We start from the raw sequence: 25,511 nt of genomic DNA on the forward strand, positions 1-25,511 counted from the left end.
AAATTTTCAGCTTAAATTCCTGTCCAATAGGACGCCAAGATATTTAACATGGTCTTCGCACTGAAGCGTGGTAGGAATTTGAGTACAGTTATCAATCATTTCAATGTTAACCGAGTAGTTCAACTTACGTTGATATGGACGAAAGATAACATAGTTTGACTTTTTAGTATTGAGCGTTAACTTATGTGCATTGAGCCAGTCGGAGACTTTGAGCAGTTCGCTATTGACAGTTTTTTCAAGAGATTTCAAATTAGTGTCAGCATATAACAAGCTCGTGTCATCAGCAAAGAGATAGAATGACAATTTCGCTGAAGAGTTGTGAATATCGTTAATATAGATTAAGAATAACAGAGGGCCAAGCACAGACCCCTGTTGGACACCACGTGAGATCATACATTTGGTAGATAAGTTAAAACCCACTTCAGTTACTTGTGAACGACCGAGAAGGTACGAGGCAAACCAGGCATTGATAATTCCTCCGATGCCATAATGATTAAGTTTTCGAAGCAAGATTAAATGGTCGAGGGTATCAAAGGCCTTTTTTAAGTCTAAAAAGATCCTGCAAGTGAAAAGTTTTTGGTCCATATTGTTTTGTATGAAATTAACGATATCAATAATGGCATGTTGCGTGGAATGGTTTTCGCGAAAGCCATACTGTGACTTAAATAAAATATCGTTTTTACCAAGATAGGATTTAATTTGAGGCGGTGGTACATTAATTTTTCAAATATCCGATTAAAAATAGACAGTAATGATATCGGACGATAATTACCAGGCTCAGTCTCATCGTCATTTTTGTACACAGGAACAACTTTCGCTTTTTTCAGTTTGGATGGAAAAATGCCCTTTTGCACAGATATGTTTATGATGATGGAGAGAGGGCCCGAAATAACTATCAGCAGACAAACCGATATTTGATGGGTTGACTTGAGAGGCACTTTGTCGAGCTTCCATGACACTTGCTTTTGCAAGGCGTCTTACAGATTTACAGATGACCGGTTTCGGGGCGCCATTTTGCTGCCTCGAGGGGACGCAATGAGCAATGTCAATGTCCGACAGAAACACTTCTGCCCCCATCTCCTGGAATAATTTTACGCACAGGGCGCTTGTTTCAGCTGCGGTTTCACTGCTTTTCTCTGGCAGGCCAATTATTTTTACATTAAATTGGTAGCTATATTCCTCAACCTCGTCAATGGCGTTGCCAACACGTGCGGTTTCATGATCAGCGCTAAGCTTATTAAGACGACGGCTTAATGCCTTGAGTTGATCAACGACACCATAATTAGACGCTGACAGGTCGTCGTATTCGTCGCTCAGATATTGTAGACTACAAGACACGGTTTCATCATTCGAAGCATTATTATTGCTATTATTATATACATACTGAGAAATACTCACCAAAAAGTTGTGTTGTAAATTTTGATACGCAAATGAGTTCTAGCCAATGAAAGGAGTGAACTATGGTTTTCACACGTGAAAAAAATGATACGTCCAATCAGAATCGCGAACGATGTTTTTTCACATGTGAGAAAAATGATACGCCCAATCAGAAGCCACAGAAGTGTGTGAGTTTCGCGCCAAAATTCCCGCCATTTCTTGCACCTTGCTGAGCGCCGCTTCGCACACATTCGAGGAGAAAAGTTTTTCTCAAAGAGTTTTTTCTCGTTAAAAAAGTGAAAAACATTTCAGAAATGGAGTGGAATAGTTTCGTTTGTTTCACTGTCGATAAAGAAAACTGTGGAGAGCCGGCGAAACAACAGCGGAAGGGGAAAAACAGAACAAGACGTAAGCTTATGTTGTGCTTTTTGTCGGAGCTACTTTGTCTTCCATTTATTTCCATTTAAGCTAATATATTGAAACTGGCCATTTTACATAAACTCACTCATTTTCAATTGTACATTCAGAACAAACAGTTAAGATTACTTGTAGTTCTTGGATTACCTCATATCCTTACCGTCATTTATGTTTTTAAGAAAGGTTTCTACTAAAAAGCTGATACTTCGTTTTCATTGTTATTTCGTGGTGTGTAGCGGCAAATGTAAGCATTTTGGAAAGATTTAAAATAAAAAGGCCACCAAAATGATGAAAGTCTCAGTATATATACAATAAACACAATACCACTTGTAAAATGCTTCGTACGGTATTTACCCACTCATTGTTTTTGTATCAGAAATCGAACGAGTGAGCGCAGCGAACGAGTGAGATTTCTGATACAAAAACAACTCGTGTGTAAATACCGTACGCCAGCACTTTCCATGAAGTATTCTCTATTTACCAGACGTAGCAGCTGCTTCAGCACCAAAGGTGATGGCCGAATCGACCCGAACCTTCTCTTTCAGCTGCGTTATTTCCTTCGAAAGGGCGTCGACCTTATCCTTTAAATCTTGATTTTGTTGCTTTAGTGAAGTAACTGACGCTTTTGGCATGATTTCAGTGAAAATTATTAACAAAAGGACAGTAGAAAAACGACTCATTAAGGTAAGAAGCGGGAGCTCAAAATTCAACGTCAATCTTGGCTCCAGACCGCTGACTTGTTGTTTTGAAAGTTATGGACCAAAAGACACTCGTTAAGCGCAGATGAAGTTACAAGGTGTGCATAACTGTGTATATATAAACACTTGGAGAGTTTGCCAGACACGAGTTCACAAATCTTTGATTTGAAGCCTTGCCAGACACTCTTTCTCTCTCTTTGACCGGAATAAGACTCAGCCCCAAACAAGCAAGACGAGTGAACAACGGCTAGCTTATCGCTAGCAGAACGATGAACGATTACAGAAATTCGCCGACAATCAAATTCTGTGCTGACTTATTCCCTGCTCACAGATGTCCTTCAACTATAAAGTTTAAAATAAGACTAGAATGCGCGAGCGTGAATTGATCAAACTTCCTATTAATTTCTAAGGCTTACTTTCCGGCAAATAAAATGAACTGAATGTAAAAAGTGAAAGAGAAATAGCGAAAAATTCAACTTCTATTTAATCTTTTCTTATGGTTTAGAATAAACTATTCTCGAAGCTGAGAATGTTTTGATCAAAGCTGTGTAAATCGAACTGAAACGGTGCACGGAACCTTGCGTTTCCCGTATTTATCTCACCTATTGTATGGAATATGTGTGAAAATCTTCATTATGAATCGGTATATTTCAAAGAGCTACACAACTACAAGAATACTATTGACCGACAATATACAGAGCGGGGGCAGCTGCGTGTCAACTATTACTAGTATATAGCCTTTTATACTGTATATAGTCTTTAAGCAGTATGTTAACTAGTCGGGAGGCGGGGTTCGATTCCCTGGCGAAGTTGGCGGCCTAGCTCCGTGTGGAGGCGCCCCCTCCTATTTTGACGGTCTTTTTACCCTGTAGGTTACCCTAGTATTTTTGTGTTCCTTTTTGTCGGATCGTTTTGTTCCCTTTGTTTTCATGGCCTTGGGGCATCCCATCGCACTCTTTGGACCGCCAAAATACAAAACAAAAATACACGGGTTTTTCCCAGTCACTGACCGACGGGTACGCCATGTTGAAGAACCCCAGTAAGGGCGAAACAGCTGTCCATGGCTGCCGCTGCCCGCGTGATATGGCTGTGCGCATGGGTGAGGTGGTGGCCGGGTTGGTGTATGTGAGCCCCTTGCTTTAATTTACTGGTAACTCGTGATCCAACTTCCCCGCGCATGTCCTGGTAGAACGGCTGTGCGGTTCCCAGCCAACAGCTCTCACATATGTTGTGTGGAGCTGGCGCTTGATAGACTGCTTTGCACTCACCTCGGCAGTAAAGGGTATTTGAGACGCGGGTTTACCCCGTTCGTTAACCCAACGGCTTTGCCACGCTGGTGGGCCCCAATAAGGGCGGAACAGCTGTCTATGGCTGCCACTGCCCGCCTGATATGGCTGTGCGCATGCGTGAGGTACTAGCCCGTCCGTGGGTTGGTGTATGTGTGCCCTTTGCTTTAAGTTTGCACTATTTTCAATGCAATCGAATTGAGTTCAATCTATTTTTCATCAATTACAGTATTTCATGACATTTCTAAACAAATTCAACAACGCGCGCGTATGGGTAAAATGCTCGTTGGCACTTAGCGATAGCTATATATAAACTAGTATTAAGCGTTAGAAGTCTATTGCATTTTTGTGGTGGGGATAAGATTCCCTTAAGAACTTGTTTCATAAAGAAAACATATTTCATATTTCATAAGGAACCAAGAGCCATCATATTTCATCTCCAACATCTGTTTTGTGGATTTCAGTGAGCCAAAGGGCTGAGTATAAGATTACTCGAAACATTGTATATGTTGCAGTTAATTTTTTATCTCGGGGTTTTATTTATTTTTCTTTTGTTTTTTGGGTCGAGGTTCTCACAACGATCTACCCTTAGATCCTTGTTGTTACTCATTTTTATGAATAACCTTCAAGAATGCGATTTCTCATCACCACACAAGTCAAGCTTATGATACCTCCCTTACTCTCTCCCCTGGTGAGAAACATCGGTCATTGTACGTCGCGAAAACGATCATATCCAACGTAATTATGACGAGTCTCATAGGATAGAACCTGATTTACAAGGTGACTACTGTAACCGGCGCCACTTAGACAAAGCTGACCAATCGGATTACAAGAAAATAACAATACATTCCAGGAAAGTTGGTGGTGGGCCAATCAGCAGCTCGTGAAAAATTTTTTCACGATACCATTTACATTTTCATGGAGGCCGGACGCTAATTTCTTCGATCCGGGTATTTTGATTATTTTCGACTGATCTATATTTTACTTTCTGGCGTTTTTAGTTTTGATACAATGGAATTTTCCATGAAACTTAAATGCAAAGATCTATGTTCGGGAATGCTCTCGACCTCTTTACGCTTTCATTGCCTTTCGCCCGACATGTTTTGCACGGCGTTTAGTCATGCGAAACCTCTACGAAACATCCACGCAGCGCGCGAGGTAACTTTATCCCGATTCTAAAAATAGCTCGAGACGAATTATTTATGGAATAGGGTGTGTATGGGGGATGCCTTCTCTGTCCCCTTTATCCTCTCTTGGTTTCATTCAGTTTGTTGTCTATTCCATGCGGAATCCCGTTGTTTATCGGACGGCGAAAAAAGTAGTGTTTTGCTAACTATTTAAGTTGTTATGTCAGCCTTAATCAGGCACTCTTTCGCTGCAGTTCACTCTCAACTTAAAAAATTCTAGACTGAAATGACACCGGTTTGAAACTTCGCGAAGTCAGTTTACTGAATAAATGTTCTAAAATTTGCGTCATTTTAAATTTGGACTCGTTGGAATGCTTCTCGGGACCATTGACTTACTGCCCGGCGTCAGATAAAGGCTTTTAATCGGCCTTTGAATGAGTTTTGTTGTTTTAAATTTCCAAGCACTAGAATGGGTTGATATTTTTGCTAACCCTGTTTTCAAAAATCCAGGTATATATTCAATTACAAATTGTAAATAAGAGACGTATCATAAGCTTAAAATTGATTCGCTATAGAAAAGGATGGCACCCACTTTTGAAACAACAACTTTGGCTCGGGCTTGAAGCTTTGTTGGAAAATTGGAGCAAGTTAGCAGAGGGTCTTAATGGGGTGGTGTCTTTTACGATTATCGGCTAAAATTTTGGCTCTTTTACGGCTATCGGTTAATTTTTTTCAGTCACTTTTAACAAAAAAGTTAAATATTAACTTCTTTTGTTTCAAAAAGTTAAAGATTAATTAGCTCGTATTTTTTGTATCTTTAAAGCAAAATAGATGTCTTAGGATCATGTCAGGATGAAATAAGCTATTCTTTTGAAAAATTTTAACATTTGATAGATCATACTTTTTATAAAGTATTCCACTTCTAATATTATTTTACAGATAGAAATGTCAACAGTCAATTTAAAAATAATCTTCGTGAAAAAGCAAAGCACACACGCGAACGCCCAACTTAAGGCCGGGGCGCGACATTCATTACAGCAGAAATGGTCGTTTTCACACTAGAGACGGATTATTCGTGTGAGACGGGTTATCCGTTTGATGATTCGCGTCAGATAGGTAATACGTCTTAATTTGAAAATGGAATAGTTTGAATTTTGAATGAATAATCCGCCTGACTTTATACCTCGATTTCGACGGACAGTTTGAAGATGGATTATCCGTTCCAGATAGCCTGTGTACGGCCACCCACTCCCCTCAGAAAAAATCGGAGAAGAGGTGTCTGTCGGGAAGAGGGCGACCGTATAGAGGCTAGTCTCAGACGGATAATCTCTAGCTCTAGTGTGAAAACGGCCAGTAACAAAATTCCCGTGTCCAGTGTTTTTAATGATAGCGAAGGACTGTACGGAACGACTGTCAGCCGTTGCCTTGTCCATAAGCCTCATTATTTCGCGCGGCTAATGCGTTTCGGGTCATGGGTCCGAGCGAGTTCGCCACCGAAATGCCTTGATCGAGATGGCGTGGGAAGACGCCATACAGGGACTAGGCATGGCAGTGTCTACAGTAGTGTCAGAGAAAAATAGGGAAATGTTATTTATCGGCAAAGTGTTTTACAGACAGTGACATCTCCGCGTACTGTTTCACTAGTGTTTCAAGGGCACGACCTTCTGAAAATCGCTAATATGAATTCCCAGCAAGAAGCCAGACTTTCGCTATAGAAAAAATTAGTTCCCTGAGAGAGAGGCGGAAGTGGAGCCTAGGTCTTGGTCAACACCCAGCTGGTCAACACCTAAAAGGTGCTTGGCCTAACGCGCGTAAAGAGCCAAAGTAGCCGGGAAATAAAAAAACGCAACCATAAGTGTCATAAGTGAGCTAAGTATCTTCCTTAAAAGTAGCAAATCTAGGGAGCAATTTCTTTTACGGTTAACTCTTTTTTACCCTATTTACGGCTAACGGTTAAAATTTTTCAATTTTTACGGCTATCGACTAAATTTTTGGCCGTTTTACGCCTATCGGTTAACCCCATTGAGACCCTCAATATACTGAAGCGAAATGAGTCGGCGCTCACCTGGGAAAGGGAATCGCTGGATTCTTTGACAACCCGTGAAATCAGTTTAACTCGAAGTTATCGTAACCTCAGTGCTTTAATAAAATGAGAAATTTCGCCGGTCTATTGAAACCGGTCGTTTGTACAATAAAGCAAGTAGGACGCCAAGTGTTATTTTTGTTGAATAATAAAACACTAATAAAAGAATAAATATCAAACCAGAAATTGCTCTCTTCAAACTGTAAATTATAAATGATCCTGAGAGAATATTCAGTGTCTTAAGGATTTCCCTGCTGTACTGTTAGCTTTATGCAAGAGAGGAAGGGCGATTCTTTTTTAATTTCCGTTTCGCTGACACAGCTTTAGCAGAAATCTCTCGTTAGTCGTTTTCGTCTACAAAACGAAGAGCAATATCGCTCTCTGCGTCTTTCGCCATTTTTCTTCTGTCTCAATTCGTGAAGGACGCGTGGCTGTGAGCGTGAGTCATCCACGCGGAACACATTCGCGCTATGTGTTGGCTGTTGTCTAATCCCTCTTGGGATCTGTGGTTTTAAAAATAACTCGAGACGAATTACCTGTGGAATAGGGTGTGTATGGGGGATGCCTTCTCTGTCCCCTTTATTCTCTCTTGATGAAACATAGTGCACAAATTATCACCTTCTTATCTGCAAAAACCGGCCTATGGTGCAATGCCATTAGAGCCCGCTGAAACTAGACCTAGATCCAATTTTCCTGAGTCGAGAGTTACTCTTCCAAGGTACAATCAGCTAAGCTAAACACCGACGAAACAATATTAATGGCTGGCACAGAATATTTTGGCGAAACCGCAGTTCAAACACGCGATCACATACCTGTCAACACCATGCGGAAATCACTCAATCACACACTTTCGCGGCACTGATAAGACTATCCACAACCACGAATAATCTTCTCACGTTTAACATAAGCGAAATATCATCGAATAACTCGGAAAAACTCAGCCTATTGCCAGATAAACACCTCTGGACTTTTCTCTTACACTCGTCTTATTCAAGTTCCTAGATGTAGAGTCACACGGTCGGCGGATCTCCTTAGCATTGTTTTCACACCAGAAAACTAAGTCTTGGCCCGTGTCAAAGTTCACTGGCAGTTTTGCTCTAACCTAACTCATTTGACTGCTAAGAGCCTGTTCCTGAGGCCAAAGACTTGTGTTAAAGAAAGAATTGTGGGTAGGGAAAAAAAATCGGGAGGGAGGGGGGGGGGGGGGGTAAGATTGTAATTCTGTCGGCATCCACTTCTACACAAATCCCTAACGACAAAACAAGCAAAACAAAAAACAAAAAACCGACCTAAGCAAGCAACACAGTATACATATGTCAAGCTATTAGACAGGGGAAGTTGAGAAAAATTACAAAATGTTTGCTAACCCGGTTTTCATAACTCCAGGTAGATATGTTTTTTTATTGTTGTTGTCGTTGTTTTTTTTTTCAAGTGCAGTTTTTTTCTTGGTAAATAAACGTGAGGTTGAAGGTGTAGCAAACTTAACTCTCGTTTTACTGTAAACCAGACCTTCATCATCGGAACACTGAGTGCGACACTGTTTTTTTTTTCAGCCTTTCAGAGCCGTGAGCGTGATACCTAATTTAAAGTGTTTTAACAGTATCCTTACTCGGGATTTTTTTTATCTCTTATCTTCTCTTTATTTCATTTCCAAGTACATTAATAGATGTCATAAAAAATGACACATCTGAAACACAACTAAGTTGTTAATAATTAAACGATTCGGAAAACGATGCAGACTTGCTATGACGCTTATAGAGATTAGACGCGGCATCCAACACATACTGGTCGCAAATTAATATGTGTGGACGGATACTCACCTAACTAGCATATTTTTTTTTCTATTTTCGCAGTGGCTTTAAATTACCAGTAAAAATTTTATTTTAGTTAGGAAACTATAGTATTTAAAAAATGTTCTCGTCATATAGCTGTCTCTTTACTGTTACTCGAAACAGAGTTATGGATTTTTATTTTGCCAAAACTGTGGCTTGACATAACGTATACTAGGAGGCTCCCCACGAGGTCCAACCTCTTACCGTTTTTTAACTTTTTTAACGTAATATATCAAGCATTAAACTTGCATATTTTCAAAACAATAGAAGAAAGTATCATTGCTGGTTGGCTTGAAGTACAAACACTTCAAGTTCACTAACAACAAAAACGTCTTGGCCTGCTAGGAATGTTGAATTTGCATGCACTGATTGATAAGAATGGCCCAAACTGCTGGTGCTATTTTGGTCTTCATTTGCTCCACTGCCAATGTGCAAGTCATGACCTCCTCCAAATGTTGGCCCATATCCACTGTCGCAGAAGATCCCATACTGGTTTTTAGTACCCTTGAGTGGGATCTTGGTTGGCCCAGCACCAGATGGGTTCACAAGGCTGAAGAGAAATGATTCTTTGCTGCGTTTGTAGCCACTAGTGCCTGAAAAATTACATAAGAAAGTAAGCTTATTAATATATTCCTTTTCTTTCTTGCATCTAAATGGCATATTATTTAAATAAAAATTAAAATGTTCCTGTTTGTAAGCTCTTTGGTCGAATAAACGAGTTTACAGGACCTAAGGAGCAGTTTTTAAAGTGTGGGGGCCAGTGACCACATCTTTTCAAGTGGAAAAAAATGGGGACCACTCGTAGTCTATCCCGTTTTCCCCTCTCCTCAAAAACAACATTTCCAAACTCCAATTCGACCAGGAATCAGGTAGAAGAAGAACCACTTTGTGGATGTGCTACCTCCAAATCATTATTTATTTATTTATTTATTATTGTGGCGATTTAGAACTGCCAGATTACTGAACCTTTCTTGAGTCTTTGTTGAGCAGAGCCATGCATGTTTAGAACTTTCAAGCCTTTGAAAAGGACCTTTCTGCTGCGGCTTCTGATTGCACATGCAGGATTCACCACTAGAAGCCTACAGATGATGATCTTCTGATGATCCTGTAACTCCTTCATTTTGTCAAGGATGTCATCCAAACATGTAATATCACAACCATTAATCTCAACTTTAAATTTCCAGTGGGGCTAATGCGTGGGAGACCACATAGTCAGCCGATACGATATAATTCGTTTTTAAGGAACCGTAATTCCGTGGAGTAGAGCTAGTTGCCTTCAGATTTAACCAAGAACCTTCATCAGAAAAGACTTACTCCGCATCGTTGAATATACTTAACAATTATTCCTCGAGCCCGAATGGGCTCTGTGTGGGCTATTGACTCAGAGGCCATGAGGGCCAGAGGAATAAATGTTTTAGTAAATCCAACTAGTTGGTCAAAAACATCGAGACAAAACAACTCCAGTTAGTCAGTCGCCATTGTTTTGGTTTTCAAAGCAGGCGCTTCTCGCTACTAGTGGGCTATAACATATAGCCTAGTAATAACTCAACCAATCAGAATGCAGCATTGATAATAGACCACTAGTTGGATTTTACTAATACTATTTAGATGATAATTTGAGAGGTCCGCCAGCAGAATATTCTTACTCCAGCAAATATATATCCGACTGGATTTGCTAAAACATGGCTATGAATTTCTCTCATATATATACGTTTACCGAGTCTTGTGGTTGAGCATGTGTTTTTTTTTTCATTGTATTATTTATTTAGTTATTTTTTACCGAATCTTTGCTGAATACACTGCAGTAGTTACTACACTGTCATGAGTTTCTCACTGGCTATTAACTTACCCCCCCCCCCCCCCCCCCAAAAAAAAAGCTTTTCATAACCTCCCATAATTCTCTCTGTATGTCAGTTCGAAATTAGCGCGCGTATTAGACTGAACTAATCTCTCCTAGTGGGTTGTATCAGAGTTTTTTTTGGCTGCCTTGAGCAAAGTTTTCTGGAAGGCATCATTAAGCCGGGGGTTGAAGGGGAAAGATTGGATATTGCGAGGTTTGTTGTTAGCAGTAACAAGTCTTTGGCCTCACAAAGTAGGTCCTAGGGATCAAATCTATTCGGCTAGATGGAAATTGGTGCTGATTCCCAACCAGGCCAAAGACTTAGTTAAGAATTGTTTGCAAGGCGGGGACTCTATCACTGGCTCTATGTCTCCTTTTCAACCGCTAGATTTACATTCCGGATCTTGAATAATTCGACTGTGTAAGTCGAGAAAAGTTTCCATGCGACGATTTATGTGGAGAAAGCGAGAGTTTTTTGGAGTATTTTGACGATGTTTCGCCCGTGTTAAATGTGGAAATATTATGAGTCGTTTTCGGAAGTGTTGTGATTGCCGCGAAATTCATTTATTGTTTGATTTTCTGAAGGCGTTGACAGACAAAACTCAGGTATGTGGTTCAGCTCGTGTTACCAGAATACTTCATGAGTGTTTAGTTTAGGTGATTCTGTCTTAGAAAGCCTATTCTGTGCTCAAAGATTGTGAATTCTTTATCTGTTTTCAGTACGTAGCTATGGGCCTCATGGTTTGACCGACTAAAATGTTATAATTTCTGGACGTTTCAAATGTTGTTTATTTCATCACAAAACTCTGTTACTTCTGCGAGAGAAATTTACCGTCTTTTACCAGCGATATAGTTATCACTGTTAAGCCTTAGCAAGTGACTTTTAACTGCTTTCCATTCGACTTACATGACTGTCAAATTGTTAAAATGAATTTGAAATTTCTTTAGCCACGTTTTAGCAAATTCAGACAGATATATAAAGATACTTTTCAAATAAAAATGTAACTACTTAATAAATTCTATTATTTTTAAAGGGGCTGCCCCAGCCTCTTCCCCTGCGCAGGGCCTGGTCTATGAGCTGGATGAATTTAGAGAGTTCTTGAAATATAGTCAAATTAAGAAATCAGTCATTATCATAGCTGTATGACCATTCCAATACTGCTTGTCAGTCATCTTTTCTTTTTGTCAGGAGCCTGACACTTGGCATGGTTTAATTTAGTGGCCGACAGGCATAGAAACCATTATTAACTGAATTTCTTTGGCTATGTTTAAAAAACTATCAATTTAAATATATTTGATCTAATTCTAGCTGAATTAATTACTTCAAGAGATATAAGTGGGAGAAATAAAATAATTAAAACATTAACATTATTATAATTTTTAATCTTCCTGACAGCAAGTATTAAAACAGGTTGACTATAGCTTTGAACAAAGGATTCTCCTTGTCTAAATACACTGTAAAAGCTCTTCCAAGATCTTTAATCACTATATTGATAATAATGGCTAACAGAGAAAATAAGATAAGCAAAGAATAGAAAACTGACTGTGAATATCGAATAATGTTGACATCTAATGATTGTCTACACACGGAAATTGAAAAGAAAGGTTTGTACTATGTTAATGTATCAGTCAATTCCTGCTGCACCCATCTCTTGGGCTACTGTGGCGCATTTGCCCGCCTTGTCAATCCTGGTCATGGGGGTGGGCTATCAGGAAATTTTGCATGACCCGGGGATTAGAATAGAATGGCGCTGGTACAAAGGCAGACACTAACTGAAACAAAAAGTCACACATTAAAATGCTCAAAGTGGCACTACTCAACCGTGTGATCAATGAAAACTGCTGCAGTGTTGATTGAGGATGGGCATTTGCCCTAGCTATTTCTTTGTCCCCACCACGAGGCATTTGGCAGCTCAAGTGTCCCCCCACCCGCTGAGAATTTGCCATCGAAGGCAAAAACACTAGCCAGGGGGAGGGGGGCATGGGCACAGCTGGACTCGACTGATGCATAACTTTGCAAGAAGTACCCCATGGCAGTAACACCTTGCCTAGTCCCTAGGCCTCATTATTATCTGCGGCCGATGCGTTTTGGGTCACGTGGTCCGAGAAAGTTTTTGAGGCCTAGACAAACTCGGAGAAGTGAGACATTTTGTCTCACTTGGGGCGGAGCTTTTGGAAGCAGGCGAGCTGTCAATAACTTTTCCGCGCTGATGAAAGGATGTCCAGCAGCCATGGAGGGTACAGAGGATAAAGAGTTAAACTGAGCATTTTTATTCTATGCACGTTTTCATTGTTGAAAGTCCTTTGGCCTTTCTTTTTCATTTACCTCATTAAACTAATTTGAACTTTATTTCATCTCAAAAGCTATTTGTAGGCTAAGCAAAACAGCGTCGCAAAAAAATTATTTGATCAAGAATCGGAAGGTAAGCTAAAGAAATAAGGTTATATTTATTATTGGATATGAAAAGCTATCTTTCGTTTCTCTATTTTCGCTTGCTCCTATAAATTTCTCGGTATCATTTCAATATATTCGAAATATTTTATGTAACTTAACTTTTGGATTTGGAAGCTTAGCAAACTAATCAGACAGGCTGTTGAATTTGGTCTCTAAATTTGGTAGAATGTCAACAAACTACTGTTTCAAATCTTTTTATCAGTAAAGAAATATCATTTTAATGGTTCATTTGAAAATGAACTAAAAGAGAAATTACTTGCACATTATACAGTAGTATGGGCGTATGGAAAAGCCAGAATCTGGAATCCGGAAGCGGAGCCGGACACGGAAGCGGAAGCGGAAGCGGAACTTAAATTGAGACTGGGTAAACTGGGAAGCACTGAAACCAGTTCCCGATACCCGTGTGGGAATAAAATTCAAGATGGCGTCCTCTGTTATCATTGTTTTGAGAAATTTTCAGCACGGGGATCGTGATACCAAAGGTATACTCACATTTGGAACGTGACTTGCAAAAAAAGGTAAGTGCATCCTACTGTTATTCCTAGCAGTCATAAACTGTGACTGCAGCTGTAGGTCGAGCAATTTTCGACAGATCGAGACTACAACTAATCAGAAGCCGATTGACTGCGAAAAACAGCCATTATTAGTATGTGATGTTTAAGACCGCTGTGTTATTCATTTCCTTCTCTTGAGCCTAAGTTACTCATTTCTTGAAAGGGCTCCATTTCAACCATTGTGAGGAAAAGGCGGAAAAGGGAGGAGGAGTACTCATGTCAATCATGATCCCAAGTTGCAACGCTCATGCGTATATGAAATTCTCGAAGAAAAATTTTGCGCCGTACGCAAAAAATACGACAGTAAAAAACATAATAACAATAAATAAATATAATGTGGGGATGAAAAGTCTTGATCGAGCAATAATTGTTAGTGACGCTCTTAAGACAGAAACGTCTCCAAGTTTTATTTCTTAGGTTCCGGTTCCGGTTCCGTTTCCGGCTCCAGTTCCGGATTCCGGATTCTGGCTTTTCCATACGCCCCAGTAGTATTCTTTCCAATTCAAAGTAATATTTTTGTTCTTTGATAACAGAAACCAGGTTAGTGCCGATCTTTAAGCGAAGGATATTCACGCCCAAAGTTATTTATAGATTATTTCAGTTGAACGTGGGAAGTTTTCAAAAATGCAAAAATGTTCACGCATGCGCACTCCGAGATTGTCTAGGCGTCTCCCGGCCGTTCGTCTCGGATAAGTCACCGAAATGCATTGATCAAGAGGGCCTGAAAAGACGCCGTACAGGGACTAGGCAAGGTAACACCCATGTTGATAGGGGGGGAGATGCTTTTATTTGAAATGGAATTGAACCCCTTCAAAAAGAACAACTGTAGGTGGCGCTAGCTTCTAGATCTTTTTATCCTTAAGAGAGACTATTTAAAAAACAATATTAAGTAAGAGCTATGGTAGTTTTCTTCCCACGACTGATAGTGTTTGGGGGGAAGGGTCGCCAACATGGAGTTTAATAGTTAGAGTCACTGCCTATTTTGTAAAAGCCCAGTTAAAAAATACCTTACCATCCCATGATTGATCTGTGTAGCCTCCAAATATATATTCTCCACTCTTCACCACGGTAACAGTTGGTCCCTTATTATCGCAAAGAGCATGGAAGTTAGATGAATGCCACTTGTCTCTTGAGGCTCGGTAAATCAGCACAAAATCAGATTGGCTACTATTGAACTTCGTTTTCAGCCAATTGTTGACGAAGATTTCCTTTTGCTCAACTGTCAGGATTGTAGAATCCTTAAACTTCAGGTTTGGTGCGTTACGAAGCTCATCCACGATCCCACGAATCTGATAGAATTCGGCTTCCTCAAGTAATTCCTCTCGAACCAGTTTATCTTCCGGTAGAAGAAGACGACCCGTGCGAAGATAATTCAGGATATACCGGAAGTTAGTTCCATCGCGATCAATGAAGTAAGATCCGTCTTCAGCGGGCTTTGTATCAAATCTTCCTGAAAACATGGCGTGAAGCATTGATCCTGTATCTTTTGTCAGTGTTTGAAGGCTCGTGGTGAAAAACTGTCCACCCACGTTCAGTTTGATGGTAGAAGCGAAGTGCACATGTTCAAGCTTCTTCGCAACAGAGTCAAAAGCTTCTCTCTCCTTACGTACATCAACAGCTTGTTGTTTCATAATGTCGTACGCTTTTTTCATCAAGTCAAGGGCCTCTTGGAACGCTTCATGACTGGGTGTGGCGATCTTTTCTTCTTCGACAGATTCGACAGACATGTTCAGTAAAATGAAAACACGCCTTGTCTGAACACCGACGTGAATGGTAGGTATCTCATGAATACGGGTAGGTACTTCATATATGATTATTATTATGTACCTAAACGTACTTATTATTATTGTACTTTATACAACACCATATATACCCCTAATCAACACCATATACTCCTATACATCACCATATACCCCTATACAACACCATATACCCCTATATACCCCTATACAACACCATATACCCCTATATACCCCTATACAACACCATATACCCCCATATACCCCTATACAACACCATACATAACCATACACCCCTACACATCACCATATACCCCTATACAACACCATATACCCCTATACAACACCATATACCCCTATACAACACCATATACCCCCATATACCCCTATACAACACTATACATAACCATACACCCCTACACATCACCATAAATCCCTACACATCACCATACACCCCTACACATCACCATACATCCCTATACATCACCATACACCCCTATACATCACAATACACCCTTATACATCACCATACATCCCGATACATTCCCATACACTACCATACATCACCATACACCCCTACACATAATCGTACACTCCTATACATTACCATATATCCCTATAGATCACCATACACCCCTACACATCACCATACATCCCTATACATCACCATACATCCCTACACATCACCATACACCCCTACACATCACCATACATCCCTATACATCATTATACACCCCTATACATCACAATACACCCTTATACATCACCATACATCCCTATACATTCCCATACACTACTATACATCACCATACACCCCTACACATAACCGTACACCCCTATACATTACCATATATCCCTATAGATCACCATACACCCCTACACATCACCATACATCCCTATACATCACCATACATCCCTACACATCACCATACACCCCTACACATCACCATACATCCCTATAGATCATTATACACCCCTATACATCACCTTACACCCTTATACATCACCATACATCTCTATGCATTCCCATCCACTATTATACATCACCATACACCCCTACACATAACCATACACCCCTATACATCACCATACATCCTTATAGATCACCATACACCCCTACACATCACCATACATCCCTATACATCACCATACACCCCTATACATCACTATACATCCCCATACATAACCATACACCCCCATACATAACCATACACCCCTATACATCACCATACATCCCTATACATCACCATACACCCCTATGCATCACCATACATTCCTATACATTCCCATACACTACTATACATCACCATACATCACCATACACCCCTATACATAACCATACACTCCATACATCACCATACACCTCTATACGCGAAGGAAGGATTAACGTATGGGTTTTGAATAACAGTATCTATTCCCGGGGGGGGGCGGGTACTCCCATATATGGGCTGTATAGGTACGTGCCGCGCAATAGAATATGGTTTTTGAAGTTTTCGGTCCTTAAATAGGGTATCTTTTTTTACCCTTTTGTTTCTGTGTCCCTTGTGTGGTCCTTAGATAGGGTAGGTTAATTGTATTATCTGATACTGGAGTGTGAAAATGCGCGCCTAAACGAACGGTTTTTCTGTTAACTTGATGTATCAGTTTAAGTATTAACAAAATGATTTTGCAATAGAGGTTTAATAGCCGTTAAGCGGGTAAATACACGTAACGCCTCTTCAAGCCACATGTTTGTTTTTTCCTTAAACAGGGTGTCATTTTTCGGCTTTTGGCCTTAAAAAGTGTATCAGTTTTCGCTTTCTTAGTCCTTAACTAGGGTTAGGGTTTACGAAGCTTCGCGGCACACCCCTATCCGAAATTCGCAGGAGTACCCCCTCCCCCCCTCGGGATCTATGCCTATTCTTTGGTGTTTGCTCATTCATAACACCAATTCAAAATAAGATCATGAGGCTACAGAATCCATGTGGTATTTCAATTATCGATGCTTTTACAGCTGTTTATTGGATAATACCCGACCTGCGATGCCAAAAACGTCTTTGGATTTTGTTTTTCTGCGACGTAAATCACAATCTGAAGAAGCGACGCTTTCTTCGCTTTCTTGCCTTTACATTTTAGCGAACCTCCTGGGAAACGAAAGCCCGTGGTTTGTGATTGGTGGATTTCGATCCGTTTTGTGTATTTATGTGTTTCAAGGCTCGTTGCTTTGTTTTTGAAAAGTACCGTAAGTTTTACCTTAGTTCTAGGTTTTTTTAACTTCTTTATACTGAAACGTGGCAAGTTTAGATTTTAAAGGTGAAATTGTTCCTAAAGAGCTTCCAAATCCAGAGGAAACACAGATACGGAAGGGTGAAAACGAACTGGTTAGTTCCCGCTAACATTTACATTTGCTGACAAACACAGTGGATGCTACGGTAACGGTTTGATTGACGTCGCAGAATAATTTGAATTTGGAGCATGCTCAATTTTGTCCAAGGTGTCGGCAGACATTCTCGACCCCAGTGCTTACGGGTGAGGTTCCTTCCTCTTCCCGACTTATCTAGGAAGATCGAAGGAGACTCTGTTCGCAGGGTACTAATGTCGTTATTCATGTCGTTATACACGGAATTCATTGAAAACATACTGGTCTTGTTTGGTGTAGTTATAAGTAATTTACACTGTATATCTAGCCGATTTTTTGAAACCCAGCCTAACGAAATTTCCAGTCCAGTGAAATTTCCAGTGAGTGAAAAGGCGTCAAAAGGCAGGTTTCTTTATGATAAGCCCGAGAAGCTCCAAACTCACAGTAACGAAGAAATAGGTAAGGAGAAAAAAAAGAGCGAGTTTTTATAATAGTTCCTTTGTCAGGGGCGCGGCCAGCTTTTCGACTATAGTTGTAGGCCTGCGCTGACCTCACCAACACTTTGACCTCTTAAGCGTTTTAGATCACCCCAATAACGCATAGTTTATTACAAGCGGTAGAATGATCCAACCAATAATTTGTAAGCCCGGAGATAGTTTTTGGCCGAAAAAAAAAAGGACGCAAAAAGCTCCAATTGGCGATAGCAAGAGAGGCCTAAAAAATCCGGCTAGATATAGAAGAAGCTTTTTAGATACGTATATATTGTCAGTTAGAAATTGTTATGTTGTTTTATTTCATATTGTACCAACCTGATGAATTTTTACCGTGTTAAAATAAAGATTTGAGATTCATTTCACTCATCCATTGTTCTATATCCTCAATCCTTTGCCTTATTGTGCCTATCATTCCTGTTGAGGCCATATAATGTCCTTTTATCCTTTTTGATCAGAGACTGACCAAAACTTAAAATTCCTTCCCTGGGCGTCAATTTTTACTGGGAATTTTCATGTCTTCGCCCTGCGCGCATTATTAATGTCAAGTCTTAGACAAGGTAACTTGTTCTACTGCTAAGTACAGGAGTCGTGCGTTGTCCGCCGCCAACCAAGTTTAGGGATTCGGGAGGGGAGGAATTGCCCCAAAATGTAGGGAGGAGATTTACCTTGACCTACCTCTCCTCTCCCTATGATCAATGATCAAATAATTTGAATTTAAAATAATGACTTTTTATCTAACCAAAAGTTCCGCTCATGATATCAGCATCACGGCTTCAAATGAATGAGGGGGGGAAGGCCTAAAAGAGAGAGGGTGAGGCTTACTAATTTTCTTCCCCTAAAATTAAAAGAGGGAAGGGGGGGTTAATAGGAGATTAACGGTAGTTTCTACTCTCTCGATATATCTCTCCTTTATATACTAATTTTACCACAATAGTTTAGGTCAACCGTGGCTCTCATTCGTTGCGCCTCGATCCTATTACCACTATAAATTTCTAATAACAATGTATACTTTAGAGCATCATACTCCCCCTATACACACCTTTGCATGTGCTGACCTAAACGTGCCCCTGGTGCGACCCTCGATCAAGGATCGCAGTTGCTAAATTAATAAGACAGGTGAAGTATTTTTTTTGTTAAGTGGAATACTGCTCAGTCCTCTTTCGCAAAATGGCTTGTAAATCTTCTAAATGTCCTTATAACAGAAAAAGTCAAGCGTGTTCAAGAAAATGTCGCTGCTTCAAATGTAAGAACAAAAATAATGCTGCCACTGAGGGAGAGAGACAATTAGGCGAAACCCGCAAACGCAAACGCGGGTGTACATGTGGTAATACCTTAAACAAAAAAGAAGATAAAGGTCGTGTATCGTGCAGAGATGGAAAAAGAAAAAGAAAATGTCCATGCGTTGCTGAAGGACTCGGGTGTACCGAGTCATGCAAATGTTACAACTGTGGAAATATCTTTCAAATTGGCGGTGTTTCCGCTTCACCAGGCACAGGAAGAAAGAGAAGGAGAGCTACCATTTCAACCTACAAGAGACAACGAGGAAAAGAGTTTATGGAAAGACAGAAAGCTCCAGTGACCTCGGGACCTTGGAGACTGCTAGAAACATTGTGTCTAGTAGTTTGTAAGGAAATTCTCTTCATTAGAGAGCTTCCAAGAAATTCATCAAACTTTTCAACGCTGTACAACTTTGTTGCAGAATCGGACAAGGTTAAGGAAATGTCTTTAACGATTGAACGAAAAAGTACAGCTCAAGTAGCGGCAAAAATCGCACATTTGTCAGAACATAATAATTGTTGAGCTTTTGAACAAGAAACAGAAACAGGGTTACAAATTTAACCTCGGGTCAGAGATCATGAGAGATAATGCCAGCCATCAAACTCTGCGAGTGAGGGGAGGCGTATTGAGGGAAAGGTGCACTGATTAAAAAAATGTGCATGAGTGTATAATCAGGTTTTAAAAAATTTGTGAAGCCGAGAGGTTTTACACCTGGGAATACACAATTGCGAGCTGCGAGTTGTTTTGAATGGCTTCAAATTCTCCGCTAATTTTATAGATGAACTCATTTTTGCACAAATATATTTAGATTTGGGGTTATCGTGGCCTAAAAATTGAACGTAAAGGTTAGCCGTTTTTTTTATCAGACATAAAGACACTCATTTTACCAACATAAATTTCTTTGTTTTGTTTTGTTTTTAATGAATTATTAATGAATGTCTGAAGTTTATTTATGCTTTTGTTGATTATATACTGTGAAAGAGCTTGGCCTAGGAGATAACTATCAACCAATCAGACTGCCCAAAAACACCAAGCCTAAGTGGATATATACTAAATAAATTTTAGTTACCGACGATTGCAATGTATTTAGCAAATATACCCATCTGCTATTTGTGAATTAGATTTTCAGTGAAAAGCTCAACAGAGTATGGTATCTCCAGCCAGTACATATAATAATTCAATATCGTTTTTTATTGATGAACTTGAAATTTGAAGGTCATATACCAATAATGAAAATAAATAAATAGATGAATTAAATAAATAATGTTTTCCCTACTGACCTTGGAGCTAGTAGCCGAATTGCGGAGGAACTGCGGAAATCACATGCATTTGCATTCGCTTCAGTCCATTGTTTAATCTCACCGCCCCCTCCCCCCTCCACCCCCCAGTCCCATAACGGCACAAGTCGGCCGGCTTACTCTTCGAACCAAGAAACGACGAAAACGAAGCCAACGAGAACGCCCCAAAAACAATAAGAATATGCTTGGATTAGCAAAAGACTACGACTTTACTTTGCCGTTGCGCGACTGCGACGTGATGTTAGATTGACCTTTTTAAGCCACTATCACTTTGGAATTTAAGCAATTAAAGGACTTTTTGCAGACAGCTATTACCACCACGGGGGCAGCCATGCTATGCAGGCACACCACTAGTAGCGAGCTTTGACAAGAATTAATGCTATATATGCTTTGCTGAATGTAAGGCATCTAGAAATAAAATGGGACAATGACACACATAAAAAACCATATAGGGTTGTATGGTGATGTGTAAAGACGCGTATGGGAATGTATATGGGTGTATGGGGACGTATAGGGGTGTATGGGGATGTATTGGAGTATATGGTGTTCTATAGGGGTGTATGGTAATGTATAGGGGTGTATGGTGATCTATAGAGGTATATGGCGATGTATGTGGGTGTATGGGAATCTATGGGGTGTATGGTGATGTATAGGGATGTATGGTGTTGTATAGAGTATGATGTATAGGGGTGTATGGTGATGTATAAGGGTGTATGGTGATGTATAAGGGTGTATGGGAATGTATAGGGGTGTATGAGAATGTATAGGGGTGTATGGGGATGTATAGGAGTATATGTACACAATCACATGCCTTGGACTACCTAATAACTGAACTCGAAATACGCACAGCGGCTAACAAACTCAAAAACAACAAATCTTCGTATTCAGATAGAATAAAAAATGAAATGATCAAATCCAGCTTAAATGAACTAATGCCTATTTATTTGAAGTTATTTAACGCTGTTCTGACGTCAGGCACTATGCCTCAAACATGGTGCGGTGGCCTTATAACAACAATTTTTAAAAGTGGGACTAAAAGTGATCCCTCAAATTATCGAGGAATTTGTATTTCTAGTTGTCTTGGGAAACTATTTTGCTCAATTCTCAATCATAGACTTCTCAAGCACATTCAGTCGCGTGACATACTTCATAAATCTCAAATAGGTTTCTTAGCAAATAATCGAACCGCTGACCATGTTCTTACACTACGAACATTAATTGACAAATACGTTAACTGTCACAAAACGAAAGTATACGCATGTTTTGTGGACTTTAGAAAAGCATTTGATTCGGTGTGGCACGATGGACTCTTATACAAGCTGTTACAAATAAATGTCCGAGGAAACTACTATAAAGTCATAAAAAGTTTATACTCAAACTCTACCTGTTCTATTAGGATTGGAAATAACCAAACACAACCTTTTCAATACACTAGAGTTGTGCGTCAAGGCTGCATTTTAAGCCCTCTACTCTTCAACCTATACGTTAATGATCTAGCTTTTTCATTCAACAATATTTTATCTGATCCGTTTGTGCTACCAAATGGCACCAAACTCAATTCTCTTTTTTATGCTGACGACCTTATTATATTATCACGATCGAAACTAGGATTACAAAATTGCCTAAACAAATTGTCTTCATATTGCAACTCCTGGATGCTTAAAATCAACCCCAAGAAAACCAAAATAATGGTTTTCCAAAAAGGCACAAAAAAATGTGATTATAATTTTCACGTAGGCAATGAAATGATAGACATTATAAAAGACTATACTTACTTAGGGACTCGCATCTCGTCTCCCGGAAATTTTACACTCTCACTTGAACATCTTCGACAAAAAGCCCTTCATGCTCTATTTAGTCTAAGACGCCACACTGATTTTAGTAAACTGAAACCCTCCCTTGCAAATAAAATTTTTGACACAATGATCTCACCGATTTTAACTTACAACAGTGAAGTTTGGGGTGCCTTTATGAAATCAGATTTTAAGTCATGGGATAACTCCGGAATCGAAAAAACTCATTTGCACTTCTGTAAACGATATTTAGAAGTCCATAACAAGTCATCCAATGTTGCATGCAGATCTGAACTTGGCAGATTCCCTCTGATCATTGATATAAATAACAAGATACTTAATTACTTAAACTATCTCCAAGAAAAAGATGAAAATTCTATAGTTAAACAATCTTTAAAAATATCTGTTGACCTTTATCATAGTGGTCAAAATAGTTTTTACTCCAGTCTTAAGAAGATGACTGACTACTATGATTTCCCAGGCTTTAATTGTAATTTACTGAATAAATGTAAAATTAAGCAATATGTAGATCTTATGCAAAAGAAATATATCACTTACTGGAATCATACTCTTCAACATTCACAAAAACTTAACTTTTATTATAAAATCAAAACGAATTATAGCCCTTCTGTCTACCTAGATTTAACAAGAAAGAACCCTTCTAGGAAAACATTAGTGAAACTGAGAATAAGCAGTCACAAACTTAGGATTGAGACAGGTAGATACGACAATCTACCACGTGACGAAAGGTTATGCAATCTCTGCAATTGTAACAGAATTGAAGATGAAACTCACTTTTTATTAGATTGTCCAAGTTTTTCTTCCATAAGAGATAGGTTCTTCTCTAAACTAGATCCTAAAATATCGTTTCTGCGACTACAATCACATGAGTCCTTATTATCACATCTGATGAATTCTCCTGACTATTTTATTAACATCCAATTAATTTCATTTATATCAACTTGCTTTGAATTGAGAGACAAACTTATCTCCGGAATAATTAATCCTACATGATGGTTAGAAATAAACAATGATTAATAAGTTTCAAATTATTTTAAATATTTAATTTACAAGGAATCAATAAGTAATTTCAAGTAGCTTTTGCAATACTGTAATACTTTGTTATGGTCATGCAAATAAAGCTTATTGTTGTTGTTGTTGTATATAGTGTTGTATAGGGGTATATGGCAATGTATAGGGGTGTATGGTGATGTATAGGGGTGTATGGTAATGTATAAGGGTGTATGGGAATGTATAGGGGTGTATGGGAATGTATAGGGGTGTATGGGGATGTATAGGAATATATAGTGTTGTATAGGGGTATATGGCAATGTATAGGGGTGTATGGTGATGTATAGGGGTGTATGGTAATGTATAAGGGTGTATGGGAATGTATAGGGGTGTATGGGAATGTGTAGGGGTGTATGGGGATGTATAGGAGTATATAGTGTTGTATAGGGGTATATGGCAATGTATTGGGGTGTATGGTGATGTATAGGGGTGTATGGTAATGTATAAGGGTGTATGGGAATGTATAGGGGTGTATGGGAACGTATAGGGGTGTATGGGAATGTATAAGAGTATATAGTATTGTATAGGGGCATATGGCGATGTATAGGGGTGTATGGTGATGTATAGGGGTGTATGGTGATGTATTGGGGTGTATGGGAATGTATAGGGGTGTATGGGGATGTATAGGGGTGTATGGTTATGTATGGAGGTGTATGGTGATGTATAGGGGTATATAGTGTTGTATAGGGGTATATGGTGATGTATAGGGGTGAATGGTGATGTATAGGGGTGTATGGGAATGTATAGGGATGTATGGGGATGTATAGGAGTATATAGTGTTGTATAGGGGTATATGGCGATGTATAGGGGTGTATGGTGCTGTATAGGGGTGTATCGTGATGTATTGGGGTGTATGGGAATGTATAGGGGTGGATGGGGATGTATTGGAGTATATAGTGTTGTATAGGGGAATATGGCGATGTATAGGGGTGTGTGGTGATGTATAGGGGTGTATGGTTATGTATGGGGGTGTATGGTGATGTATAGGGATATATGGTTATGTATAGAGATGTATGGTGATGTGTATGGGTGTATGGTGATGTATAGGAGTATATGGTGTTGTATAGGGGTATATGACGATGTATAGGGGTGTATGGTGATGTATGGGGTGTATGGTGATGTATAGGAGCATATGGTGTTGTATATGGTATACGGTGTTGTCTAGGGATATATGGTGATGTATAGGGGTGTATGGTGCTGTATAAGGGTGTATGGTGATGTATTGGGGTGTATGGGAATGTATAGGGGTGGATGGAGATGTATTGGAGTATATAGTGTTGTATAGGAGAAAAAGGCGATGTATAGGGGTGTGTGGTGATGTATAGGGGTGTATGGTTATGTATGGGGGTGTATGGTGATGTATAGGGATATATGCTTATGTATAGAGATGTATGGTGATGCGTATGGGTGTATGGTGATGTATAGGAGTATATGGTGTTGTATAGGGGTATATGACGATGTATAGGGGTGTATGGTGATGTATGGGGTGTATGGTGATGTATAGGAGGATATGGTGTTGTATATGGGTATACGGTGTTGTATAGGGATATATGGTGATGTATAGGGGTTTATGGTTATGTATGGGGGTGTATGGTGATGTATAGGGATATATGGTTATGTATAGGGATGTATGGTGATGTGTATGGGTGTATGGTGATGTATAGGAGTATATGGTGTTGTATAGGGGTATATGACGATGTATAGGGGTGTATGGTGATGTATGGGGTGTATGGTGATGTATAGGAGCATATGGTGTTGTATATGGGTATACGGTGTTGTATAGGGATATATGGTGATGTATAGGGGTGTATGGTTATGTATGGGGGTGTAT

General features: G+C 39.6%; 2 protein-coding genes across 2 annotated transcripts; both read right to left on the reverse strand.

Moving 5' to 3' along the window:
• Positions 1–789: 789 nt before the first annotated feature.
• Positions 790–2,426, reverse strand: LOC140942094 (uncharacterized). The gene is made up of 2 exons (XM_073391072.1): positions 2,275–2,426; positions 790–1,372 (listed from the first exon to the last, which is right to left on the reverse strand). Exons 1-2 carry the CDS (start codon positions 2,424–2,426, stop codon positions 790–792), a joined length of 735 nt encoding a protein of 244 aa, XP_073247173.1.
• Positions 2,427–8,875: 6,449 nt separating this feature from the next.
• Positions 8,876–15,427, reverse strand: LOC140940287 (uncharacterized). Its single transcript, XM_073389211.1, has 2 exons — positions 14,682–15,427; positions 8,876–9,413 (listed from the first exon to the last, which is right to left on the reverse strand). Exons 1-2 carry the CDS (start codon positions 15,394–15,396, stop codon positions 9,097–9,099), a joined length of 1,032 nt encoding a protein of 343 aa, XP_073245312.1. The 5' UTR covers positions 15,397–15,427; the 3' UTR covers positions 8,876–9,096.
• Positions 15,428–25,511: the final 10,084 nt, after the last annotated feature.

Source organism: Porites lutea, chromosome 6 (assembly GCF_958299795.1).
Source record: "Porites lutea chromosome 6, jaPorLute2.1, whole genome shotgun sequence".
NCBI classification, from domain to species: Eukaryota; Metazoa; Cnidaria; class Anthozoa; order Scleractinia; family Poritidae; genus Porites; species Porites lutea.